This window comes from Sturnira hondurensis, unplaced genomic scaffold (assembly GCF_014824575.4).
Source record: "Sturnira hondurensis isolate 20B ecotype Veracruz unplaced genomic scaffold, ASM1482457v3 Scaffold0010128, whole genome shotgun sequence".
In the NCBI taxonomy this organism is placed as follows: Eukaryota; Metazoa; Chordata; class Mammalia; order Chiroptera; family Phyllostomidae; genus Sturnira; species Sturnira hondurensis.
Window position 1 is genome coordinate 32,895,559 of NW_028082759.1, and position 26,098 is coordinate 32,921,656.

General features: G+C 39.5%; 1 protein-coding gene and 1 non-coding gene across 6 annotated transcripts in view; both read right to left on the reverse strand.

The window, feature by feature from the left end:
* Positions 1–26,098, reverse strand: part of PDE7A (phosphodiesterase 7A) — a 130,792-nt gene that overhangs the window by 17,930 nt on the left and 86,764 nt on the right. For all 5 annotated transcript variants that reach the window (XR_005068286.1, XR_005068284.1, XR_005068285.1 and 2 more), the window contains exons 4-12: positions 20,596–20,747; positions 18,650–18,713; positions 10,820–10,915; positions 8,158–8,258; positions 4,644–4,775; positions 4,308–4,399; positions 1,621–1,765; positions 995–1,091; positions 280–360 (exon numbers count right to left, since the gene is read on the reverse strand). Coding sequence is in view for 1 of the 5 variants with exons in the window: in XM_037058636.1 (XP_036914531.1) it covers positions 280–360; positions 995–1,091; positions 1,621–1,765; positions 4,308–4,399; positions 4,644–4,775; positions 8,158–8,258; positions 10,820–10,915; positions 18,650–18,713; positions 20,596–20,747 (960 nt within the window). In the remaining 4 variants the exon portion in view is untranslated. The remainder of the gene's footprint in view (positions 1–279; positions 361–994; positions 1,092–1,620; positions 1,766–4,307; positions 4,400–4,643; positions 4,776–8,157; positions 8,259–10,819; positions 10,916–18,649; positions 18,714–20,595; positions 20,748–26,098) is intronic.
* Positions 19,684–19,787, reverse strand: LOC118995640 (U6 spliceosomal RNA). The gene has a single exon (XR_005068335.1). It is a non-coding gene; the product is annotated as a U6 spliceosomal RNA (small nuclear RNA).

The following is a 26,098-nucleotide window of genomic DNA, read 5'->3' on the forward strand; positions in this document are numbered from 1 at the left end:
AGCTCCCATGTTGGCAAATACTGCATTATTTCAGTTTTACCACAAAAACAAAGTTATTGTTACATGCTCTGAAAAATTATGCTTTTTACAATCTACAGTCAAATGAGAGTAAATTGTAAGAGCCAAAAAAAGGAAAAAGAAGGTTAAAAATTTTAATTACTTAAAAAATAGAAATGAGCATAATTTTAATACTTTATATTTCAAATGTGTATTTCTCTTTCTTGACAAAGTTGAAATCAGTGGCACGTTGTTAGCCAGGCCATAACTACGTATAGTTACCGATCTGGATGTTGGCGACAGACTCAGTCTGACGATCACAAAACGGACTCACACCCAGCTGATACTTCTTCTCTATATCTCCTGGACGTGAAAACAAGGAGACGGAACTATTAACATGGAACATGACTACTGGTTAAGTATATAATCAAAATCTTCATCTCACTTGTGGATTCATTCAGAAAAAGGTACCATATTTAATTCTCACAAGAGGAAATTTTCTAAGGCAGTTCTTTAAGTTATTCACACACAGAAAAAGTTGCTAAGCTGATATCCTATTTTAAATGGAGGAGGTGGAAAACTTTACTAAGTGTTTTACCTCAACACTGTCAGCATTTTAATTTAAATCTTAAAAAGGAAGATGCATAAAATGAAGATCCTTGGCTCCTGGCTGTAAGTCACAAAAATGTCTTAGGTGTTCAAGTGGCCGTGCCCTCTACACAGGACCAAGAGGGCGATTCAGGGGAATCTTTCTAGTCAGCTAAATGTCCGAGCTGATCATGTCTACTCATAAATGCATGCATGCACACCTGAGGATCTCAACAAACTGCTAATTTTCAAAACAGATGCTCCATTTATACGTCACTGGGTGTATGTACATCTACGGTAAACTGCCACCAGAGATATCAATATCTAACACTAGACTCCTATAAATGTGTGAGTTACTGCTTAAAATACAAACTGGGCAGATTCATCAGCACTCAATTTTGGAACTTGCCTTGATGGAAGAATTCCTCTGTTACTTTCTCACTCCACTGCTTGCTCAATTCCCAGGTCCGACATGGGTTACAAATATCAGCACATTTCAAAGCCATCTAGCAAGCAAAACATTAAAATTATTCTAAGAAAAAAGTAAAATTTCAATTGTAGTAAGTTTAAATCTACTCCAACAGTGGCAAAAAGAATACCTTTATAAAAAAGAAAATGATGCAACAGAAAATTCATTTTTTATATTAATTTCATGATTCTATTCGGTCTACCATGATTTCTCCAGAAATGCTGCAAGACTGGGAACCTGATTGTATAGCCGAGCAAGAGTCCTGGATTAACCATAAAGCTACAGAGAAATCAGCCAATTCTCTGTCATTTTTTAAGATGTGAGAACTTATTAAAATAAAATGCTATTAGTTGATGGTACCCTAATTTGCCAAAAATTGTTTTTGTTAGAAATCTCAAGTATGAATAATGCAAAAGCAACAGTACTCTCCTCGGGGGTGGGCTCTCCTTCCAGGAAGGAGACCCCAGCTTTCTCAAGGTTTAACCACTCCCATCACTACACTAGAATATCTCATTTTTATTCTATTAGTCGCATAAAATTTACCCTAGAAATAGAACCCATTTTACCTGTAAAACCAAATGCCTATGTCTGGCATCTTCCAGGCATAAGTCACCTCTATCCAAATGGGACCTAAACAATGACAGATACTCGTTTTGGCGACTGATGTCTGTGGCTAGTATCAAAGCACCTATCTGAGTCTCCATTTGTTTCCTGGAGTTGGAAAAATATACAAGAGAAAATACAAGACTTTCAATTAAGCAGTTATTTCTTGATTTTTTCCCTTAAATTTAATATTCAGAAGCTTCATAGAGCCCTGATATATTCTAACTGCCAGTCAACTTTTAATCACAAATTAATTTTAAAGAATGTGTCAAAAAACCTCTATAATAATCAAAACTAAAACCAAGAAAGTTTGTAGAAAAATACCAATATGCAAACATCCCAATAAAGTATCTTTATTGCCCTGGCCAGTGTGGCTCGGTTGGTTGGACTGTCATCCTGTAAAACCAAAAGGTTGCAGGTTTGGTCCCTCATCGGGATGCACATCTGGGTTACGGGTTCGGTCCCTGGTCAGGGCCTGTGAGAGGGGCACGCAATCACTGTTTCTCTCCCCGTCTCTCTCCTTCCCTTGTCTCTAAAATCAATAAGCATGTCCGCAGGTGAAGGTAAGAGTGCCTTTATTTTTCTAGCCAAGGTATAATTATTTGCCTAAAATAAAAAATACATAAAATTGGTATATTTTTTAAGAAAATTCTTTGCTGGGATGTGTTACAGGCAAACAACTTTGCTTTTCTTTTTGGTGCCTGAAAGGCAGAAGTTTCAAATGGAGGAAAAAGAGCCAACGACTAATTTCTATAGACCTTTTGATTAAGATGCCTTATTAAATCCTGATAAAATTCCACCAAACGGTTTAAGAAAGTTTAGATTCAAATATATATAGTTCAATAGTTATATATAGCTGTACGTGTAGTGGAATAGTTATATATAGTTGTATACGTATATTTAAGAATCAATCAACTATCTAAATGACTATCCCAATTTTCTGGAAGGTAAAAGGTAATGTGCTCATATGAATAAAAAATATATGATATTTTTAAAAAACTGTCTTCATACAAGTAACAAGAGAAATAAACCTAAAATAACCCCCCCAAAACAAAAAACCCTGCCTTTGGTTCCAGTGGGCCACAGAAAACATCTTCGAACAATGATGGGTAAAGAGCTGTCAATAGGTAAAAAAGCTAACAATATGGAATATTTCAGGAAAAACAAAGAAAACAAAAGAATGCTGTTATGTAGTGTTCCTTATTTTCAATTTTTACTTACATTAAATCTGAGAATTTAACAGGGTTAATCATCAAATGCAAAACATGATAAAAAGGAATAGCAAAGCTAACAATTTACGTTAATCAAGGACAAGATAATGTCTATGTACAAACACTGTATGGCTTAAGCAATTTTTATATTTGTACTCAGCAAGAAACAAGTTTACTTACCAAAAGTATTGTCATAATCTCATATGGTATCCATAAATAAAGATTTTAAAAAACAAAAAGTCCTTCTTTTTTTTTTTATGGTCATTACACAAAACACTTAAATTTTCAACTCATGAATGGGAAAAAGGAGAGAACCATGACAGTAACTTAAATTTCAACACCCAAACATACTTTTTAGTTTTTATTTACTGATTTGAGAGACAGAGAGAGAGAAACATTGATTCATTGTTCCACTTACTTACGCATTCACTGACTGATCCTGGTAAGTGCCCTGACCAGAGATCGAACCCACAACCTTTGGGTATCTGGACAACTTTCTAACCACCTGAGCTATCATCTGGCAGGGCCACCCAGACGTTTTAATCCTCGCCTTTTTTTCTAGAATTACTTGGTTTATGCAACCATTTTCATGGTTTTCTTAAGTGCATCTTCTCTCTGTGAGACAGTCACCATTAAAGCCTATTTATGGACAATGGACTCATTTACATTAAAGCTTTTCATCAGGCTTTCAAATGGTCTGCTCAACAATAAATGACCTACTCCACAAAATTAGCATTTTATCTCCTTTCCTGGAGCTCTGGAAGTGACTTCAGAACTACGCTATCAAGGATACAAAGCATTATTTTTACTTACCAGTTTTGAAACTTTCTAAAATAGATTTTTTGTTTTGCTTTTTAAATGTGTTTATTGATTTTAGAGAGAGATAGAGACAGAGACTGACGTGGGATAGAAACACCCACTGGCTGCCTCCCGTAAACACCCTACCGGGGTCAAAGCCACACCCTTTGGTGTGCGAGCTGACACTCCAACTACCTGAGCCACAACGGCACGGGCCCAAGACAGGTTTTTTACTGACTCTATTTCTTACAGAGAATGTTTACTTTCTATCCCATTTATACCTAGAACTTAGGGTTTTATTTGAATTAACATAAAATGGAAATATGTAATACTATTTATACAATAAGCAGCAAACTGTGACTGAACCACTGTGTATTTGGAGTGACTTGTATAGTACTCACATCCATGGGATGATCTTTCATAATAATTCACTAAAAAATATACCTCTAACTGTACTGTAGAACAGGTTTAAATCACTAAAGTTTGGATATAAATTTGTAAAATAAAATAATTTACCCATTGAATATAAAACTGAAAACTGTGGAACACCAAACATCATAACTTTAAAACTTTATAAAATTGTTTTGTCAACTTAATTTTCATAGTTCATAGCAAATTAAATTTGTCGGGACCCAACCTACCTGCTTTCTAATGACATATGTGAGAATAAACCAGACTCTCTCAACAGTCCCACTGCAGACCTCCAGTGGTGATTTTCCAGTACTGAGGTATTCTACCAAAAAAAAAAAAAAGAAATAAAGATGCATATCTGAGGTATCTAAATCTCTGGTAATAAATCTCTGGTAATAAATCTGGTAATAAATCTCTTTTTTGAATGTAAAGAATTATTTGGGAGTAATATTAATATGGTTAAAATTCTAACATTTACTGAGAATTTGTTAACCATTTTCACTTCTTAAAATCTTGAAACATTTCAGAAATGAAAGATTAAACTGTGACGATAAAACTGCACTAACCTTGTATAAAGTTGCCAAGTAATGGTTAGTTTTAATAAGGAAAGGTTGATTAACACCTGGATGATCCAGATCATGAGTTGCAGCTGCAATTAAGCTCAGCAGGACATCCCAGGGAGTCACAGAGTCGGCAAGCTAAAGTTGATGAAAGAGTAATTAATCACACACGCATTTGAAATCGACTCTATACCATGGCAATAGTCTTGAATTAGCCCCAAATGGCAGTGTTGGCAGTGTCTTCCCCTGTTGTGTTTTCAGACTGTTCATCAAGGCCACCAAGCCCCTGCCGGAACTGGGCACTGGGGATGGGCGCCACGTGACGGTGGCCCTGTCCACAGGGCGTTTAGGGAGCTCATCCTTGCCCTGCTTCATTTTAAACAAGCCCAGTTACAAGGGTAGTTAAAGTATAAGCCATCTTTTTGAGAAAGATAGTTTTAAAACAATAAACACAGAGCCCTGGCTGGCGTAGCTCAGTGGATTGAGGGCGGGCCTGCGAACCACACGATCGCGGTTCGATTCCCACTCAGGGCACATGCCTGGGTTGCAGGCCAGTTCCTTGCAGGCCAACTCCCAGCAGGGGATGCACAAAAGGCAACCATACATTGATGTTACTCTCCCCCTCTCCTTCCCCTCTAAAGATCAATAAATAAAATCTTTAAAAAATAAATAAATAAAACAACAAACACAGGTTTGTATATTTTTATTTCTCTACCCATTACCAAACAGAGAAGACTTATGAGACTTAAAAAAATATTTTATTCTAATAAAAGGGTAGATCTCATGTTAAGTGCCCTTAACAAATTTTTAAGCATGCAATACAGTAGAAGACCTGCAAATGAGGGTGTTTATCACAAACTGTTTATTGGATTTCATTTAAGAATCTAAAATGCAAGGCTATTTCTGAGGTCCAATGTTCAAGGATGCTACTGAGTAAGCATGGAGCAGACGTGGAGTCTAACAAAATCCTCTCCTAGTGGATGGGTACATTCAGAACAGTGTGCACAATGTGTTCCTGTCAGAAAAAGCGACGTTGATTATATCTTTTACTCCCAATAATCATTATTACTTTTACTTGAATGATAAGAAATGACCACCTTGATACATCTATCGCCTGCTTTCATGAATCTCTTCTCATTTCCTGACGGGCTTCTTCTCACCTTCTGAGGCCCAACTCCACTGACTTGCACCCATTCTTGACCTGCGGCCCCTCCCCCAGCAATGGCTAACTGTGTCCCTACTGCACTTCACAGGTCTGGCCATAATAAAAGTTGGGAGAACATGCTCTTATTTAGCTCACATTGGGTCAATGTACTCTAAACTTGCATGGTCCTGTGCCCTATCAGTAAAGAGAAATGTGAGCATATATCACCAATATCAGTACACTTACAGATTGTGACATTGAACTAGCATATATTGCACATGAACAAACATGAAAATTGAAAATTTTTTAAATGAGATAAATTTAGATTCAAATTTTAGTATTTTCTTTCTAAGCCAGAATGAATCTTTTTCCATCCCATGTGTCAAGTTTTTCTTAGTCTGAAAACAAACAAACAAAAAAACCAATCACTGTGCAAGGGCTTGAATGCCCCAGAAAACTGAGCTGCCTGAAGGCACAGAATATTTATTATTTATATTTGTATTGCCTGTAACTGGTATACGGAGAAGCTCAATAAATGGGGGAAAAGTTGGTGAAGAAAGTAATTTCCTCTTTAGGATTTGGGAAGTATTTAAAAAATACAGATTTTTAAAGCACTGCTTACTACTCAAGAGGACAGAGACATACGGTACGAGCACGCTGCACGTGAAGCTACCTCCCTCCCCAACACGCAAACATGTGGGCATGGCTGTGGATATGTTTGAACGAGTAATTTATTAAGCAACACACAAAAGTGTCATATTCTGATGAAAACTAAAACAAAGAGGATGTGGTGCAAGAATAGATGTGTATCATCCTGGGAGAATCCAATAGTCTAGAATTAGACTTTAAAAAGAGATTCATGTATGATAACATGTGACATCAAATAATCTCTGATAGATTGAAGTGAATTATTCACATAGAAACCTGAAAAGAAACAAATGACTTTTTAAAAGTTCTGTGAAGGGAAAGTAAGTTCTAAAGTTGATTTCTCTCTTATACTTCAGACTCTTTTATCTAACTCTGTTAGATAGACATCCACAAGGCTATCACACAAATACATTTAACTCCACATATTCAAAGCAGAAGTCACCATCTCTACCACCCTACTCGCAAACTTGCTCCTTTTCCTGCACTCTCTCACACAAGACTTCTGCCTTCTACTCAACTGCCCAAGAGTCTTCATCGACTCCTGCTTCATTCCCCAAATGCACCAGGACACCATATCCTAGTCATTCTGATCCCCAAGAGATCTTACAAACCATCTGTCTACCTCCCTCCTTCCCTTAAGTGTTTGCCTTGCTTTGGGCACCATGCTCTCTCAAGGAGCACTGAAACAGCTCCGAACTGGTATTCACGTTCCTGCTCTTGCCTGATTGATTTTTATACAATAGCCAGAATGGTTTTCCCTGCTGTGGCTCCCTCTTCATGCACTGAGCTGACTGGTCTGTCCCTGTCCTCAAGAGCTTAGTGTAAGGGCCAAGTATCCTGACAGTGCTTGAAGTTCTGTGAACCTGGCCCTCGCTTGGCCTTATCCACCTGGTCTCTCAGTGGTCACCCATTCTCCAGGTGCACACTTACAAAGTCTGTCCAGAAAAAGTCCAGCCATTGTTAATGTAATGAAATTGGTTTGTGCAACATTGAAGTAAACTGGCAGCCAAGGAGAGTGGACTGGAATGTGTCAGTGGGGGGCAGTAGACACCACTGGGTGAGCATTTGTACTGTGTGGCCATCACATTCAAAATGACTGAGCAAATACAGCAACAAATCTGCATCAAATTTTGTGTTAAGCTTGAACATCCCTCGCAGAAACTATTTGGATAATTCAGAAGGCTGCAGCTATGGGCAACTGGTGATTGGCAGGTTCATCATGACAATGTGCCTGCCCACACCTCACATCTCATGCAAAATTTTTGGGTGAAACATCAAATCACCCAGGTGACTCAGCCCCGATATAGCCCAGATTTGGCACCCTCTGACTTCTTGATTTTCCCCAAACTAAAATCACCTTTCAAAGGGAAGAGATTACAGACCCTTGCTGAGACTCAGGAAAACACAATAGGGCAGCTGATGGCGATTTGGAGAACTGTCTGAGGTCCCAAGGTGTGTACTCTTAAGGGGACTGAGGCCTCGTTGTCCTATGTACAATGTTTCTTGTATCTTCTTTAATGAATGTTTTTATCTTGCCGTATTACATGGCTGGATACCTTCTGGACAGAACTGGTACAGGTGTATTGGAAACATGATCCAGCTAGATCTCTTTCTTGCGAAGGAAACTTCTGATTTTTAGCCAAATCACTAACTTAGGGGAAAGTATTTGAAAGCAAGGCACAGAAACTTTCTTAAGATTTTCGCTTGCTGCAGAAGTCCACACCTCACCTTAGGTTCTCTTAGGTAACAGTGCATGGCCTGAGTGACGTCCGCAGCGTGCACGGCGTTGTGGTACGGGTTCTGACTGTGGTAGTCTTCCTGAATCATCACTGCAACACAGGGAAAGACCCCCAATTATATCGGGAGTGGGAGGCACGTGCAAGTACAAAAACTGATAATCACAAGTTTTCCACTTACATTTTCCAGGTCCTGTCAGCTAACTGTTCAGACTCAGAGGTGGTGACCACCTCCTAACTCACACGCATAACTAAAGAATCAATACCACTTTCATTCACAACCTGTTTGAAATTTTTAAATGAGAAGGTATTCATGACAAAATTATAAAATAATTTTTCTTTCTCTTTTAAAATGTGAATCTATTAAACTGAGAGGACAAAAGAGTCTCTTAGATTATTACAAACAGTCCAATTCATGCAACAAATATTTACTGTGCCAGGTTCTGTTCTTGGTGGTACTAGAGTTTCATCAGTGAACAAAAATATTTATGATGCAAAAACAGCTTAAGTATTAGGGTACACAAAAATGATCTATCTATGGGCACATCATCAGTGAGGTAAGTTCTGGATCTGGAATTCATTTTTCAGTCTGTAGGGATGGATCTTCTGTTAATCTTTTCTTTTTTCACTTAGTGTCTGCTATGCCATCATGAAAAAGTAGACCAGGATTCGAAGTGGAGCTGTCTGTGGCCCCAAAGTACAGGACAAGCTAAAGAACTAGTGATCTTCAACTGACCTGAGCCAACCCCATGGCGGCAAACTACCATCCTCTGGTGATAGGAAAAGAGATCTGAAATTCTCTATTTACTTTGATCTCATCATTTAAAATAGCCTTTTATATACTCTTGTAATATCTATTGTTGTATGTTTTATAATTTGTATATGGTAACAGATTAGTACAGGATCATAGCCACACAATTTATAAATAAATGTGCATTAAAGGTTTCTCAAAACCACCCTAGCTGGTGTGGCTTAGTGCATTGAGAGCTGGCCTGCGAACTAAAGGGTCGCCAGTTCAATTCCCAGTCAGGGCACATGCGGGCCAGGTCCCGAGTCGGGGGCACATGAGAGGCAACCACACACTGATGTTTCTCTCTCTCTCTCTCTCCCTCCCTTCCCCTCTCTAAGAAACAAATAAATAAATAAAATTTTTTAAAAAGTTTCTCAAAACTGCTAGGTAATAAATTTATCTTAGTTTGGTACTTAAGAGGAAAGAAAACACTGTATTTAAAAAAATAAGAATCCTCATGCTACCAATTTCTAACATATTTCTTTATTCAGTACAAAATTTCAACATTTCTCCTAGCAGAGCAGTCTTAAATAAATATCACCCTCCACATTTACACACATTCAAAATAATCTTTAAAATTTACTGTCAAAATAGGAGATCTAATGCAACCTACCAAACCTTTTAAAGTTCTAACCTTCGAAAATTTAGAAAAGGACAGATACTGAGTCCTCTTTGTCAGAGAGCTACGGCCACTGTAAGAGACTGACAGCAAAGCCATCCCAGTTCTTCCCCGCGCCCTCCGCCCAGCGCTCTGGGCCTTCACAGCAGCTCCCCACCCTCAGCCGCAGCCATCTCCCCCGGACTTGCTCTGGACAGGGCAGGTCAGAAGTGAAGGGGCCAGTGACGAGAGCTCAGGGCTCCGGGGGTCTGGGCTCACCAGCTCTCTCTAGGAAACGGGCCACTGCTCTTCGAAAAAACTCAGCTTACGAAAGGGGACCCATAAAAAAACAGAATTATCTTCTGGAGGGAGAGTCCCTTCTTAGTATAGGCTTCTCACACGAGATGAGTGTTCTAGGAACCCGTCTGTATCAGTGCAGCAGCTGGCTTCGCTGTGCAAGGCTGTGTTTGGCTTCAGTGAATTTTCTTCGAAGACTCAACACATTTACCCATTTCATGATGGGTGGTTTACGAGCACACCTGCCCACACCACGCTGAGTTTTCAACAGTTTTTGACCAAAACCCGCAGGACCCCAGTGCCCATCCTCCCTGTTCAACCAATCTCATTCCAAGTGACTATTTTTTTGTTTCCCTGGATGAAAAAACTCCTCAAAGGGAATCATTTTGCCACAGTGGAAGAGGTGAAACAAAAAAATGGCAGAAGCATTAAAAGGCATCAAACTGGATGAGTTCAACAACTGTTTTGAGCAGTGGGGAAAAAGCCCCAATAGGTGTATTGCATCAAATGGAACATATTCTGAAGGCTACTGAAGTTTAAAAACATGTGAGAAATACACAATTTTTTATGAATAAATTCTGGTTTTTTTTGTGTCCCCTCTTGCATTTTAAAGTAAATAACTATTTCTTTCGTCTTCAGTGTGAATCTAATGATGCCAAACTCCTCTGCCTTTTCATGATTTAACAGACCATGCGGAGCTGAGCCCTGTGTTCCCGGCCATGGGCCCAGCCAAGGTCCCAGACAGGCGAGGCTGCAAAGCCACCTGGTAACAAACTGGTTGTCAACTGCAGGTACTTTAATGCGCTCAGCTAGAAGCTGAAGCATGGGACAGTCCCACAGACTCAGGAGCTGAATGAATGGAACCATTAATCTGGAGTGGTCTGTCTGAGAGCAGTAGCTAACCGATACCCAGAATTTAAAAGTTCTTATGTAAGTCTTACCACTGGTAAATGTGTTAGAATCACTTACCTAAAAATCTACGAAGTTTCATCATATCTAAATGGAAGTACTCAATTAATCCATGAAGATTAAATAAGTGAAAGGTTAAACTTACTAGACTATTTCCTAAAAAAAAAAAAAAAAAAAAGAGAGAGAGAGAGAGAGGGATTAGTAGCTAACATGACTATACTGTTTTTCCAAACATGGATGCTGAATATACGAATCCCTACTTTTTTTCTAAAATTTACATCTTATCAGACCAGTTATGAACTTCAAATATCACATCTTTTTTTTCCATTTTAAGAAAAAAAACTTTTTTGTTGTTTCATTTTCCTACAACCAAATAACTGGAAGATAAACATTTTTGAATACACTTACTTTTTAAAAAAGGAAACCAAAACAATTACAATCGATAGAAAACCTTGAAAATCGCCCCGCACCAAGTTTAAATCAGCTTCCCAAAGCACCTTAAACACGGCCGCATTTAACCACTTCCTACAACCCCCCTCTCACCCTGGTTTGGCAGAACAGGGGCGTCCCAGAGCAGGGGCTGTGGCTGCAGCCTTGTCAGGTGGAGGCTGCTTATTCTGCACCCAGGCCAGTAGGAGGGGGTCAATGAGCTCCTCCCTCAAGATCAAAACTCTGAACTGACTCCTGCCTGTCCCATACTTGCAGCAGAAAGTCTGAGAGTTGCTGGAAGGGAAGGGGCGAAGCCACGAAACTAGGCAGAATTCTATCTTATTAGGTCTGCTGTTAAGTTTAATTTTATTATGTTTTTCTAGTGAAATGGTTCTTTCACTCTTTAAAATGCCCATTTTCAAGCTTTCTCTATCCAAACTTTCAACATACCCACATTCTATTCAGTCCTCATCCTCAACAGCCTCACACTTCACAGGAAAATATGCAAGCCCTCAAATTCCCCTTTCTCTCAAAAGCCAATTCCTCTACCCCTCCGCAGGTCCCCAGGAGCCTTCCTTGGTCCATCACATACAGCTACCAATGTCCCACCACCACCCGCAGTCCCAATGCATCAAAATATCCCTCCCTCTCCCTATACTGTCTCAACAAGATCAGCCCTCACACCAGCTCCAGATTCTCTTATCTGTGGAACAGTAAGGAATCTCCGACTCTCCCTGCCCTCGCCAGCTGCCCCCTCGATGCTCCTACACAGCAGAGTTTCCTGGAAGCACTGCCACGTGCAATGGGGATGACCTTCCTCCTCGACTCCCACCCCTTCGTCACTGAGAACTGAGGTCACACCACGCACAGAAATTGAATTTGGAAAAACTACCATTTCTATAATGTTCAGTTTTTCCTTCCAAGACACAGCTCTCTCTTCCTCTTTGATACCTTCCATTCTATTTCCCAGTGTTTTGAAGATTTCCCACATGCTACAGTATTTTAACAATCAAACAGACTACGTGTTTTAAAGGGGTAGGAGCACACAATACTGCCAACGTCCAGATGATGACGGCATAAATGTGGATCCAACAGTCTCTTAGAACAACCCGCGATTCTTCCAGATGTGGGTAAAAGACCTAACCAGTCCCACAGTGAAATTTTTTAGTAATATTTATGAAGAATTATAAAGGACTATCGGGATAAACTCATTACCTAAAACTGCCTAAACAACTGTCAACAGAAGCCCATGGCTGAGGAAAAAGTAAATTAGAAGAATATTTGTACGGGCAACACTGTAAAGAATGTGGCTGCCCAAAAGAGATTCTTTTTAAAAACTACCAGACATACATATCACCTTCGAGAGAGGAAACATTTCAAATTTTATTTTTATGAAATTGTTAAAATACATTCAAATCCTAGTAACACTCTATCACACCAACATGAGCCAATGTGATTTGGAAACATCTGTGAAAGAGTGAGCTGTATTTCTGTTATTACTGTTGTAACAACCAACTTTTCTTTGGGTATATTCATAAATATTTCAGAGTGTACATTCAAACAAACTACCCAATTAAAAAGTGGGCAGACAATCTGAACAGACATTTTTCTGACATACAAATACCCAACAGGTACATGAAAAGACGTTCAACATCACTAATCATCAGGGATGCAAATCACAACGAGGTATCACCTCACACCAGTTAGAATGATCCGAAGGACAAGAAATAAGTGTTGATGAGAACGTGGAGAAAAGTGAACCCTTGGACACTGTTTTGGAAATGTAAATTGGTGCAGCCACTATGAAGAACAGTAGGAAGGTGCCTTAAAAAATTAAGAATAAAATTACCATTAGATTCAACAATCCCACATCTGGTTATTTACCTGAAAAAATTCAAAGCACTAAATTTGAAAAGATACAGGTACCACAATGTTCACTGTGGCATTATTTACAACAGCCAAGATATGGAAGCAACCTGGGGATCCATCTATGGTGAGACAAATGGATAAAGACAAAGTGATACATGCATGTATGGAAATCACTGAAATAACATGAAAAATGAAAGAACGGTCAGCCATAAAAAGAAGGAAAAGTTGATTTATTGATGGCAGTCATTCTGACAGATGGGAGGTGATTCTCTCGCTGTGGTTTTACTTCACAGATGAGCAGTGACACTGAGCACCTTTCCATGTGTCTGTCGACCACCTGTATGTCCTCTTTGGAGAAATGTCTATTCAAGTCCTTTGCACATTTTTTAAACTTAACTGTTCATGTTTTCGGTGCTAAGTTTGCAAGTTCATTATAAATTTTGGATATTAACCCCTTATCAGATGTATCATTGGTGAATATGTTCTCCCATTCAGTGAGTTGTCTTTTATTTTGTCAATGGTTTCCTTTGCCATGCAAATATTTTTTAATTTGATGTAGTCCAATTTGTTTATTTTCTGTTTCCCTTGCCCAAGGAGCTATATCAGTAAAAATATGGCTACAAGAAAATGTCCAAAATTTACTACGTTTTCTTCTAAGGTTTTTACAGTTTTTAGCCTAACATTTAAGTCTTTAATCCATTCTGAGTTTATTCTTGTGCATGGTTACTGTAAAAGGTAGTCTTTTTTCATTTTTTGCACATATCTGCCCAATTTTCCCCAACATCATTTATTGAAAAGACCATATTTACCCCATTGCATGTTCTTGCCTCCTTTGTCAAATATTAATGGACTACAAAGGCATGGATTTACTTCTGGGCTTGCTATTCTGTTTCATTGATCTATATGTCAACAAGCAACAAGTGTTGGTGAGGATGTGGAGAAAAGGGAACCCTTGTGTACTGCTGGTGGGAATGCAGACTGGTGCAGCCACTGTGGAAAGTACTCAAAAAATTAAAAATGAAACTGCTTATGACTCGGTGATTCCACTTCTGGGAATATATCCAAATAAACCCAAAACACCATTAGAAGAATATAAAAATGTTACTTGCAATAACCAAGATTTGGGAGCAGCCCAAGTGCCCATCAGTAGATGAGAGAATACAAAAGCTGTGGTACATTTACACAATGGAATATTACTTGGTTTTAAAAAGAAGGAAATCTTACCTTTTGTGACAGCATGGGTGGATCTGGAGAGTATTATGCTAAGTGAAATAAGCCAGTGAGAGAAAGACAAGTACCATATGATTTCACTTATATGTGGAATCCAATGAACAAAAAGACTAACAAACAAAGTAGAAACAGATTCACAGACACAGAGAACAGACTGACAACTGTCAGAGGGGAGGGAGGTTGGGAGGCTGGGCGAAAAACATGAAGGGATTATGCAAAAAACCAACAACAAAAAAACTATAGACACAAACAACAGTATGGGGATTACCAGAGGGAAAGGTGGGTAGTGGGAGTTAGGGAGGGTAAAGGGGGATAAATGGTGATAGAAGGAGACTTAACTTGGAGAGGTGAATACGCAATATACACATGTATTATAGAACTGTACACCTGAAACCTACATAACTTGATTAAATAATGTCATCTCAATAAACCCAATTAAGAAATAAAACAAAAAGAAGAAAATGTTGCCATTTGTCACAACATGAACTCTGAGAGCATGTTAAGTAAGTCAGAGAAAGACAAAAGAGATACGATCTCACTTATACAAGGAATCTAAAACAAGAGCTGAGCTCACAGATACAAAGAACAGACTGCACCTGTCAGAGGCAGAGCTGGGGGTGGACAGAAATGGGTGAAGGGGGCCCAAAGGTACAAATTTCTGGTTGTGAAATAAACATATAAATAAGTCCTGGGATGTAATATACAGCATGGTGACCACAGTTAATACTGTATTGAGTATCTTAAAGTTGCTAAGAGAATAGATCTTAAAAGTTCTTGTCATAGGAAAAAAGACTGTAACAATGTACGGCAACAGATGTTAACAAGACTTACTGTGGTGATTACTTTGTAATATATACAAATATATCATTACACTGTACACCTGAAGCTAATACATTATGTCAGTTATACCTCAATTTTTAAAAATGTATATTTATTCTGTATATTTACGTTATGATAGTGTTCGCTTAAAATCGTTTTCCCGATCTAATGAAACAAAGCACCAGTTTCTATTGTCTAGAGGTTTCAGGGAAGCCGCACTCTAACGGTCAAACACCCTCTCCTGGAGTTCGGCACGCTGCGGTCAGACACATGCGTAATGCCTCCTGCTGAGACCTGCACAGGACATGGACGAACCAATCTGTTAAATCTGCTCCTCACACTGAACTGAAAAACTTCGTGGAACATTTTTTCTCAGTTTCAGTTAATAAGATAGCAACTATTTTAATACCAATGAATTACTCAAAACAAGTGATGCTTAGCTGGTGTGTCAAACAAGAAACAGGCACAGAACAACTTAGTTTATGTGAAAATAGAAACACTGTCAAGAAAAAAAAATGTAGTTATAAAAACTACCCTTATAAAAATATATCAAAGGATAGAGCTGCCAAAGGTACAGTGGCCCCCGACGGTTTTTCAAATGTGATTCAGACAGAGCAGACAGGGTTAGGCTCCCTCCAGGACACAGGCCTGGGGATGAGGGTCCTCACACACCAGGTGCTTTCAGGGATGACAAGGCATATGGGGCTGTCTCACAAAACCTAACCCTCAGACCTGTAAAGGGAATATGGAATGTATCCTACCAGACAATAACCACTTTTCTCCTTGCAGCAGACAAGCCAGGGACCATGTGTCTTGGAGGTAATCACTGAGTTTTGCCTTCTCCCTGCATTCCTCGCAATAGCATTTGGGACATCACCAGAGTAAGAAATACAGAACGCACGGGATCCATGCAAGAAGGGAAAACTATACACTTGATTACTGTATACAAATACCACCCAGAATTCATGTCAGGCTAAGCAGTTTGGAAAGGAAAGCAGTGCTAATCAAATAATGCAAGTTAAAGAAGTTTTCTTCTGATTTGTTTCCCAATAATCTCTCCTCATGTATACAATTCCTGTAACGTTTGGGTAGCTGTAGCTAGCTGAATATATAACAAAGTCTGTCTGGAAAAAGTTCAGCCATTGTTAATATAATAAGAATGGTTTGCATGACATCAATATCACTTGGCAACTAAGGAGAGTTGACTGGAACGCACATATGTGAACAGTGACAACTTCACTGTACTATCAGTGGGGACAGTAGGTGCCATTGGGTGAGCATGGGTACTGTGTGGCTGTCACATTCAAAATGACTGAGCAAGCACAGCAACAAATCTTCATCAAATTTTGCTTTAAGCGCGAATGTTACTCCCAGAAACTATTCAGATGATTTCCAAGGCCACAGCTATGGGCAACTGGTGACGGGCAGTTCCATCACGACAGTGTACCCGCCCATGCCTCACATCTTATGTGGAGTTTCTTGGCAAAACATTGAATCACACAGATGACTCAGCTCCCCTACAGCCCAGATTTGGCACCCGGAAACTTCTGGATTTTCCCAAAACTAAAATCGCCCTTGAAAGAGAAGAGATTTCAGACCCTTAATGAGATTCAGCAAAATATGATGGGGCAGCTGATGGCTACTGGGACAATTATGTGAGGTCCCAAGGTGTGTACTTTGAAGGGGAATGAAGCATTATGTCCTATGTACAGTGTTTCTTGTAGCTTTTACCTTGTTCACAAAGGTCTCTATTTTTCACAGTACATGACTGGATACCGTCTGGACAGACCTCATATTACCATCTGTAAAATCGTAGGTGGGTAGCTCTACTCACTCCTAATAATCAATCCTAAGAAAAAACCCACTAAGCCATCTTCTCCACAATGGGAATGGGGAGATTAAATGGGGAGCAAAATGCTAAACTAGCTAATGTGGACTTCTGGGCTTGTTCTCCTGCTACCCCACACTCTTAACCTCATTCCACCTTCATTGCCAAGCCCCCGAATAGCACTTTCAAAAAATAAAATTTAGACAACAGTCAACTATTTCAATGAGTGAAAAATGTCTCAAAAGACTAAAAATAATCTGTGAACTGTTAGAACTTACAGTTTTAGAAGGCTAAACCTTGAAGGTATTAAAGCCTGGCATTATTTTTTCCCATATTATCTTGAGATAACCAGTGCGAAGTCAGGAAATGGGTGTTTTCCGCATCTGGAAGCGACTGAGCCACCTGGTACTTCACTATCCGCATTCTCACAAAGGGGAGGCTGAAGGGAAAGACTACGAGGGAAGGGACACAGACCTTCCCATGTGGACCGCCCAATGTGCGGGATAAGGAGAGGTGGGGGAGAAACAGCAAAAGGGAAAACCAAAAAGTCAGGGGAGTGGGAGGGAGGCTTTGTTGATAAGGCAAATTTCACTGTCTTTGCAGTTTTGCTATTTTCTATCAACAGTTGCTGGGTAAATGGAAGGCAATCACAAAGGTATGTGTGCTATGTGCACAGCATGGCTCAGAGGGAATAATGTAGTGACAGCAAAAAGCTAGACCCGCACTGATCCGCAACATGAATAAAGTGGTATTTGCTTGTCCATTTTCCATACTTGGCTTCCTTATGAAAGGAGCTTCATTCCAAAGTAGAGTAAAAAAAGGAGGGTGACTTCAGAGTCTAGCAGGGACCCAACCACGTACTCACTTCACTCTGAACAGTCAGGACCGGCTTCTTCCTGAGTGTACTCTCCCCTCTGCTTCATTTATTAAAAGATATTTAGACACAAGGGACAAAGTCTAGTTGAACTACATGTAGCACCAATTTTTATGCTAAAGAATTTACCCTAAATGAAACTGATTCCCAAAAGGACTCTGGTTCAAAGAGAGTAAGGAAATATGAACCCTACCCCAAAACAAAATACTAAGGAAAGGGTGAATGGAGCAGAATCACCTGCTTGTTTCAAACCAGCCAGACACCGTTTGATTAGATTCTGGTAAGGCCCCTAAAGAAGCCCCTGCCGCCTCCCACCCACCACAGAGGAGCAGTGCCGGGGAGCCACTGCTGCTGATCACGACACGCCGTGTCTCTCATGTGTGCAGAGAAAGGAAAGCCTGAGAACCCAAACCTCGAGGAAGTGATGTCTCTCAGAAGGTCGGTAATCTACCACATATCTGTACCTATCAAAGCTGGAACAGAGTATGAGAAGACGTCACTAGACATGGCCATAATCCAAAAGAAACCAAAAAAGAAAAATCAAGAACAAGAGATAATAATGTTCACTTGGGGTGATCAATAATAGTAGCCTTAATGAGGGACAGCCAAGTGTCACTGACTGATTTTTTGATTACTGCTAAGAGTACTAATGCAAAACTAAATTTATGAGATTGACTCTCCAGGCTTATAGATCGGTCAGTCATAAAGGACAAAACATCGCTCCCCTGCCAGCAGAGGGCGCCTACCCTCAGTGAACAAAGTAGCAACCCACCAGCAGCTGTATCACCAACGCAGCATCTAAAGAGTACATTAATTGGAGTAAGTCAAATTCTTCACTTACCATTTGTTAGTCTATCAAATAGAAAGATATCAAAATTCCAATTTCCAACTTTTCCCAGCATACACTGAAATGAAAACCAGACATTCCTACTGTAATTTAATTTCAATAACACTAGATCTCGTAGATGGTTCATAGAGAAGTTAATGAAAATGAAAAGTGATCTACTGTAAGAAATGCTATACACCATTGTCCTTTTAATCACAACCTTTCCAACTGGCTTCAAAAAAAAGTCTAACGGAATAAACTCCATTTGAAAAGCCAAATATTATTTTGTTTTCTAATTAATAAATGTACAGGTAAGGTTAGTTTTTTTTAACTTATTCCTCTATTCCCACAAACTTTCAATAATTCTAACATAATTTAAAATCACAGACGTGTGGTTCATATGTTGCATGATCTAGAAACTAGATTTTAAAACTCTAGTGGAAACACTTCTAATAACTGAGTACTTACTATATTCCAGGTACTGTTAAAAGTGCTTATTCACTCTTACTATTGACATCAACACTATCAAGTAGGCACTGCCTTCAATCCTCCGTTACGGACGGGAAACAAAGACAAAGTAACTAACTTGCCCAGCCAGAAAGGAACAGAGCTGGCGTCCCAAACTAGGTGCTCTGATTCTGGGCCCTAGGCACCTGATGCCTATACTGTGCTGGGCTTAAATTATGGTATTCAATTTTTTGTTAGAAAACACTCTCAACTTACGGGTATTTTTATTTTTTAAATACCCTTAAAAGTAATAGCATTTACAACATTAATTTTTAGATTGATATGTATTTCAGCCAAGTAAATAAATCCCACAATGACCTCAAAAACCAAATAGATGGATTGTATTTCTATACTATATGTTTGTAACTTAAAAATTCTGTGGACTTTATTTTTAAGAAAAAAAAATTTCTTGCCCAGAGTTCATTATTGTATAAATTTATGTATAGATGAACATAAGCAATACTAAGATAATACTAGTAGAGATTAATTATGACAGTACCAACAATCAATCATATGCAAATCAACATTCTCTTTTTTTTCTTTTTAACATGGAACGCTTCACGAATTTGCATGTTGCCTCAGCGCAGGGGCCATGCTAATCTCTGTGTTGTTCCAATGTTGGTACATGTGCTGCTGAAGCGAGCACCGCAAATCAATATTCTCATTCTGAAGACAAGACCTTGTAAAATATTTAAAATTTAAAGCATGAACAGTTTCCACTGATTTCTTTTACCAAACAGGGAGGCAAGTTTGTTCACTTAAATGTCATCATAAAAGTACTCCAACCCTATGTACACAGACTTACAAAATGTTGTCTATAAATATTAAGTCAAGAATATTTTTTAAAATATAGAAATTAGATTATTAAAAATCATTTGGTAAAAAACAAAATCATCTAACTTCCATCTTCATTAAGACATTTCTTTTAACCTACACAGAGAAAATAATGTTCACAATTACTGGGCTTAATTAAGAAACACCTAAATCCTCAAAATGCCACACTGATGCAAGAGCCTAGAAACCATTTGACTGCAAGTCCTAAGACCTAACTTTGTGCTCTGGTTTACCTCTAAGTAGAGCTCAAACTAGTACCTTTTGCTCCTTAGGCCACAGTTTCCTTTTCTCTTAAAAACAGAAGTTAGATCAGATAATCCACAATACTCTTCCCAGCATTAAGAGTCTTGTGGTCTTAATAGTTTAATTTTCTATTGTTCTACTTGTTACTTGATGTTATAATATATAACAACATTTTCATTTATTTAGTTACCTCGTAAATTTCCCTTAATCTATAATACCTAATTATAAAATAAACAACCACTCGAAAGGAAAAACCTGAAAAATGAGCTCAAATGATTTTTGTATACAAAAAAGACTAAAAATCAGTATCAGATGGGAAAAGAAGGCTTCATTAAACTTATCAAAAAGTTAACATTTCTTGAAAAAGCTATACACACCTTGGCTTGTCCATTATAATCATCATCTAAAATGTTTACAGAATTTGAAACAGTAGTACCACGGAAAAAGCGTGATGATCTAAGATAACGCTGGAAACTGAGCAACCTTCTGATGTTCCTTGCAGACACAGAAACTTCAACTTCTGATGGAGCTGAAACGAAAGGAGCAAAAGGTGAGTACAGCAGGTCAAACTCTGCAGATACTAGCTTGTAATACCCCTTTTCTAGTTATATACAAATATATTTTTCAATTAACCATTATACCACATTTCTAGGAGAGAAGAAGTACTTTATTTGTATTCCTATTAAAGAACTAAAAATGAAGAAATAAATTGCCAATTTCTACCAGCGGTTTTTTTTTAGCTTCTAAGAATGATCATTTCTCACTCTATTGCTCAGTACACTATATACACATTATGGAACAGAAAGACACAATCCAGTGTGAACCAGGTTGAACAGCAGGGAATGCTTCGTACCGAGGAGCCAGGTCCCACATTACATTTGAGAATTTAGCACTGACCCAACTAGAACATCTCAAATCCTGATGAGGTATCATTTCAAACATTTCCTTACGGTACTTTTACTTAGAAGAAAAGGAAATGCAGTGGAAAAATAAGCAGTTTACACCCTGTAAGAGTTCTAAAAGACAGGAATAAAAGCTCTGTAAGGTGAAAAGCTCTAGAAACGCGTGGTTCCACGGTGAAGGCTGGTAAGTTCTCTGTAGCCATTTCCCCTAGTGTTAGCATAAACCAAAGCTTCTTCAAGCTACAGATTAAACAACAGACTTACATTAAAAGCCATCTTGTAGGGCACATATGTTATTTTTAAATTCTAAATTGAGTGAAATGTTTATAATATAAAATACATAGAGACCAAAGATCAGCGAATCATAATCTTTCAAAATGTCAGGTAATCAAACACTCTCTCTTGTGTGTCCAGTTACTAACTCTTCTATTACCCTATGTTTTCTTATCTAGAAAATGGTGGCGATACTATCTAACTCAAAGGGTGCTGGATGAAGTGAGATGAGGTATACACAGTCAGATGTACAGTAGGTACTGAATTCAGGGCGATGCGGGTGATAAAATGGATGCCGATACCACTGCTGCTGGCTGCGCTTCTAAGTAACCAGACTGAGTTCCAAATCTGATCCTGTTGCTCTAAACAAAATTATCCCTTGGCTCCTAATTATTTGAAAATGAACTCCATTTTAGCGTGGAAAAACTGAATACATGTTCCAGGGCCTGGCTTGCTCCAGACTTGTCTTGTGTGTCACCCTACCTGGGAAGCGCACCTGAACACCTACCCATAAGCACCCCCCTCCTAAGAGAGATGGGAAGAACCTCCTCTGGATTCCCAAAGTTCCCTGTGCTCACACCTATCAGAGTGCTTCGGATACCATACTGTGATTGTTTGTTTACCTGTCTCCGTTAACAAGTGATGACCTCCAATGTAGGCACAAGCTATTTTTTTCATCTCTGTATTCCAAAGCTGAACAATAGTGCCAAGTAGGTATATGTAACACATACTGAATAAATGTCAAATAAATGTATACTTTTTTTCAAATGTCTGATGAGTTCTGAGGTTCCTGTATACTCAACATAAGCCAAAAATAAAAGAATGCACATTGTTACATGGTTTACTTCCTTCATTCTTCATTCCAGTGAGTTTAAAACGAAACTATCTAGAAAAAATGTTGAGGGAAATTTTGACCTTTAACAATGTAACTCACATTAAAGGGTCTGGAACCAACACGCAAAGCTATTACTATCAAGAAATTGTGTTTGAACTAGAATTCGTATGTCTGAGGAAACGAAAGCAGTACCTCATTTAGCCCTCAACAATCTCAAAATATTACCTTCCACATTATACACGAGAATGCTGACTCTACAAGAAGTTAGGAAACTTGCCCAATATCACAGAGCCAATATAGGATGACAACTAGATTTCAGAACATAGATCTGGGACTTCCGCCAAGATGGAGGCATAGGTGGAAACACTGCCTTCTCCCACAACCAAATGTGGATACAACAAAAGTTTTGGAGAACTAAGACACACCCAGAGACCAGAAAACGGAATTATATGGAAGTCCGACAGCTACGAACCGTTCAACGGGGACGGTAAGAGAGGCAGAGCCAGCAGTGGAGCACGGTCGGGAAAGACAGACCTAGGAGCGCAGGCAGCCCGGACCTAGTTGGGGTGCGGGGCAGCCTGACCAAGGTCGCACATTCACGCACAGTGAGACGGACCATGCAGGCCCCAGGGGGCGAACCCAGTGGTGGAGGGCTGACAGCGGTGGCACACTCGCGTGCAGTGGAGCGGGGCGCGTGGCCCTGGTGACGGAGGTGGCTACGGTGCTGGTGGGGGTCGCGGCGGCGGGCGCCGGACGCCGGAGGGAAGCCATTGTCCCTCTTTGACCCCGCCCCCACATACGACGTCACAACCCAGTGACTTAGTTGCCCTGCAATACCAGTGAGAGCCATTGTCGCTCTTTGACCCCGCCCCCACCTACAACGTCACAACCCAGCGACTTAGTTGCCCTGTTCTAGTGAACACTTTAGGGCTCTGATCCTGCTATGGAACAGGCACGAACAACCCGAAAGATGGCACAAGAAGAACTCAAAGTCCAAGAGCCAATAACTCTCAGCGACCAAGAGATTGCCAGCCTCTCAGAAGCCCAATTTAAAACACTATTTATCAGGATGCTCACAGAATTGGTAGAGTACAGTCACAAATTAGAGGAACAAAGTCACAAATTAGAGGAACATATGAAGGCTAAACTAATTGAAATGAAGGGAGATGCACAGGAAACCAATAGTGATGGAAAGGAAACTGGGACTCAAATCAATGGAATGGACCAGAAGGAAGAACAAAACATCCCACCAGAAAGGAATGAAGAAATGAGAATTCAAAAAAATGAGGAGAGGCTTAGGAACCTCCAGGACATCTTTAAACGTTCCAACATCCGGATTATAGGGGTACCAGAAGGGGGAAAGAAACAGCCACGAGTGGAAAACGTATTTGAACAAATAATAAAGGAGAACTTCCCCAGTCTGGCAAAGGAAATAGACTTCCAGGAAATCCAGGAAGCTCAGAGAGTGCCAAAGAAGTTGGACCCAAGAAGGAACACACCAAGGCACATCATAATTACATTAGCCAAGACTAAAATGAAGGAGAGAATCCTAGAAGCAGCAAGGGATAAGGGGACAGTCACCTACAAAGGAGTACCCATCAGACTGTCAGCGGATTTCTCAAAAGAGACCTTACAGGCAAGAAGGGGCTGGAAAGAAGTATTCCAAGTCATGAAATCCAAAGACCTACAGCCAAGATTGCTTTATCCAGCAAAGCTTTCATTTAGAATAGAAGGACAGATAAAGTGCTTCTCAGACAAGGTCAAGTTCAAGGAGTTCATCATCACCAAGCCCTTATTATATGAAATGCTAAAGGGACTTATATAAGAAAGAGATGATGAAAAATATGAACAGTGAAAGGACAGCAAACACACAGCTATTAACAACCACACCTAAAACAAAAGCAAACCAAGAGGACAGCTAGATCAGGAGTGGAACCATAGAAATGAAGAACACATGGAGGGTTAGAAACAGGGGGGTGGGAGGAGAAGGGGGAGAAGGTACAGAGAATAGCATAGATGGTAGGTAGAAAATAGATAGGGGGAGGGTGAGAATAGTGGGGGAAATATAGAATCAAAAGAAGTTGAGACACGTGGTTATAAACTAAGGGGGAAGAAGGGTGGGGGAGGGGGTGTGCAGGGTAGAGGGGAATAAAGGGGGGAATAGAACAACTGTAATGGTATAATCAATAAACTATATTTAAAAAAAAAAAGAACATAGATCTGTTTACAAAGCCTGTGTCCACAGTATTACTCGTAAGTATTTTTATTATATCCCTACAGTATTGTTTAACTGCTTATTACAAAAATTCTGTGTACACTTTTAAAATTGTACTTATGCAGATGAAAGTATGTATAAAAAGAAACAGAGACAAAAAGCTAATTACAGGAATGTAAATGTTTAATGTGACCCTTTTAGTCATACTCCTAAGAAAAGAGTAGCGCTGGCCTTGGCTGCTGTGGCTCAGTGTACTGAGTGCCAGCAAGCAGACAAAAGGGTCACACGCCTGGGTTGTGGGCCAGGTCCCCAGTAGGGGGCGCTCAAGGGGCAACCACACATTGATGTTTCCTTCTCTTTCTCCCTTCCCCTCTCTAAAAATAAACAAACAAAATCTTCTGAAAAAAAGAAAGAAAAGAACAGATCTGAAAGGGACAGTGTGGAATGACATGAATATCTGGGGAGCAATGATGAGATCTAATGTATATAATACTAGCACCACCATCTCAGAATTTATAAGATACTTTACAGTTTTACAAAATGTTGCAGAGGACACACTGCCTATTCATATAGAAGAGTAACCTAAAAGAATTCAAAGTCATGAGCATGATTTCATGAGCAACCCTTCGATTTATCTTACACACAGAAGATAAGAATTTTATCACTAGCAATTACATCACACTGTGTGCACACATGCACATAAACTAATAGGAGGATCACTGCTTTCAGATTATATGTTCAAGCTAATGCATCCTCAAGTAAACTTGAAAATCTCTTTGGTAGGATAATTGCATAAGATCCAAAAAAATGAATGAGCCTCATTTGAGGGGAAAACCCCAACAACTCAGCCCACCGTGCCAAGTCCCTGCACCAACATGGCAGGACCCACCCTGCCAGGGGTTGAGACAGCTGGCACGGTCCGGAAGACGGGGCTCTTCCCACAAGATCATGGTTGTGCCCCCCCTCTGCCTTACTCCTATTTTCTGGGTGACTTCTGACAAGTCACAACTTCCTACTGTCTCATTTTCCTTCACTGAAAAAAAAAAAACAAAAAACAAGCACAATTCATGTCTTTTTCTTGTTTCACAGAACCCTGAAGTTGGAACTCATTATCAAAGACTCTGTTTTGAGAATGAATACTAGACATTAACCCGAGGGAAAATGCTCAGTCATCATAGGAGCCCAATCCTTCCAACAAGTTTAATTCAAAAAAATAACCTGCATAACAGGATAACAGACTTTCACTCAATGATACAACCAGCCTTAACAATTAGTGGTTATTTCACAGACAACCTAAGAAAGGACAGAGAACCTGTCCAGATGAAACTGCAAATCATCTAGGGAAGCGTTTTCCTTGATCAGATGACCTGAGGAGCCTACAGCTAAGAAGATTACATTCTGGAAAAAGCAGAAAATCCCATGAGGCCTTGCAGAGATGGCAACTAAAATGACCTCAAAGCACTGCCTAAGACTTAATACAGGTCAAGAACCTGGAGGGGAGGGAGGTATATTTGATGTTTTTCGCCACTCTAATCTTTGAGTATGGAATGCACTCACATGTTTATAAAATGAAAGCAAGAAGGGAAGGAGGGAGGAAGAAAAGAACACAATAAAAAACCTCACCCTACCAGGTCCCCCATCCAACTCACAGTAAG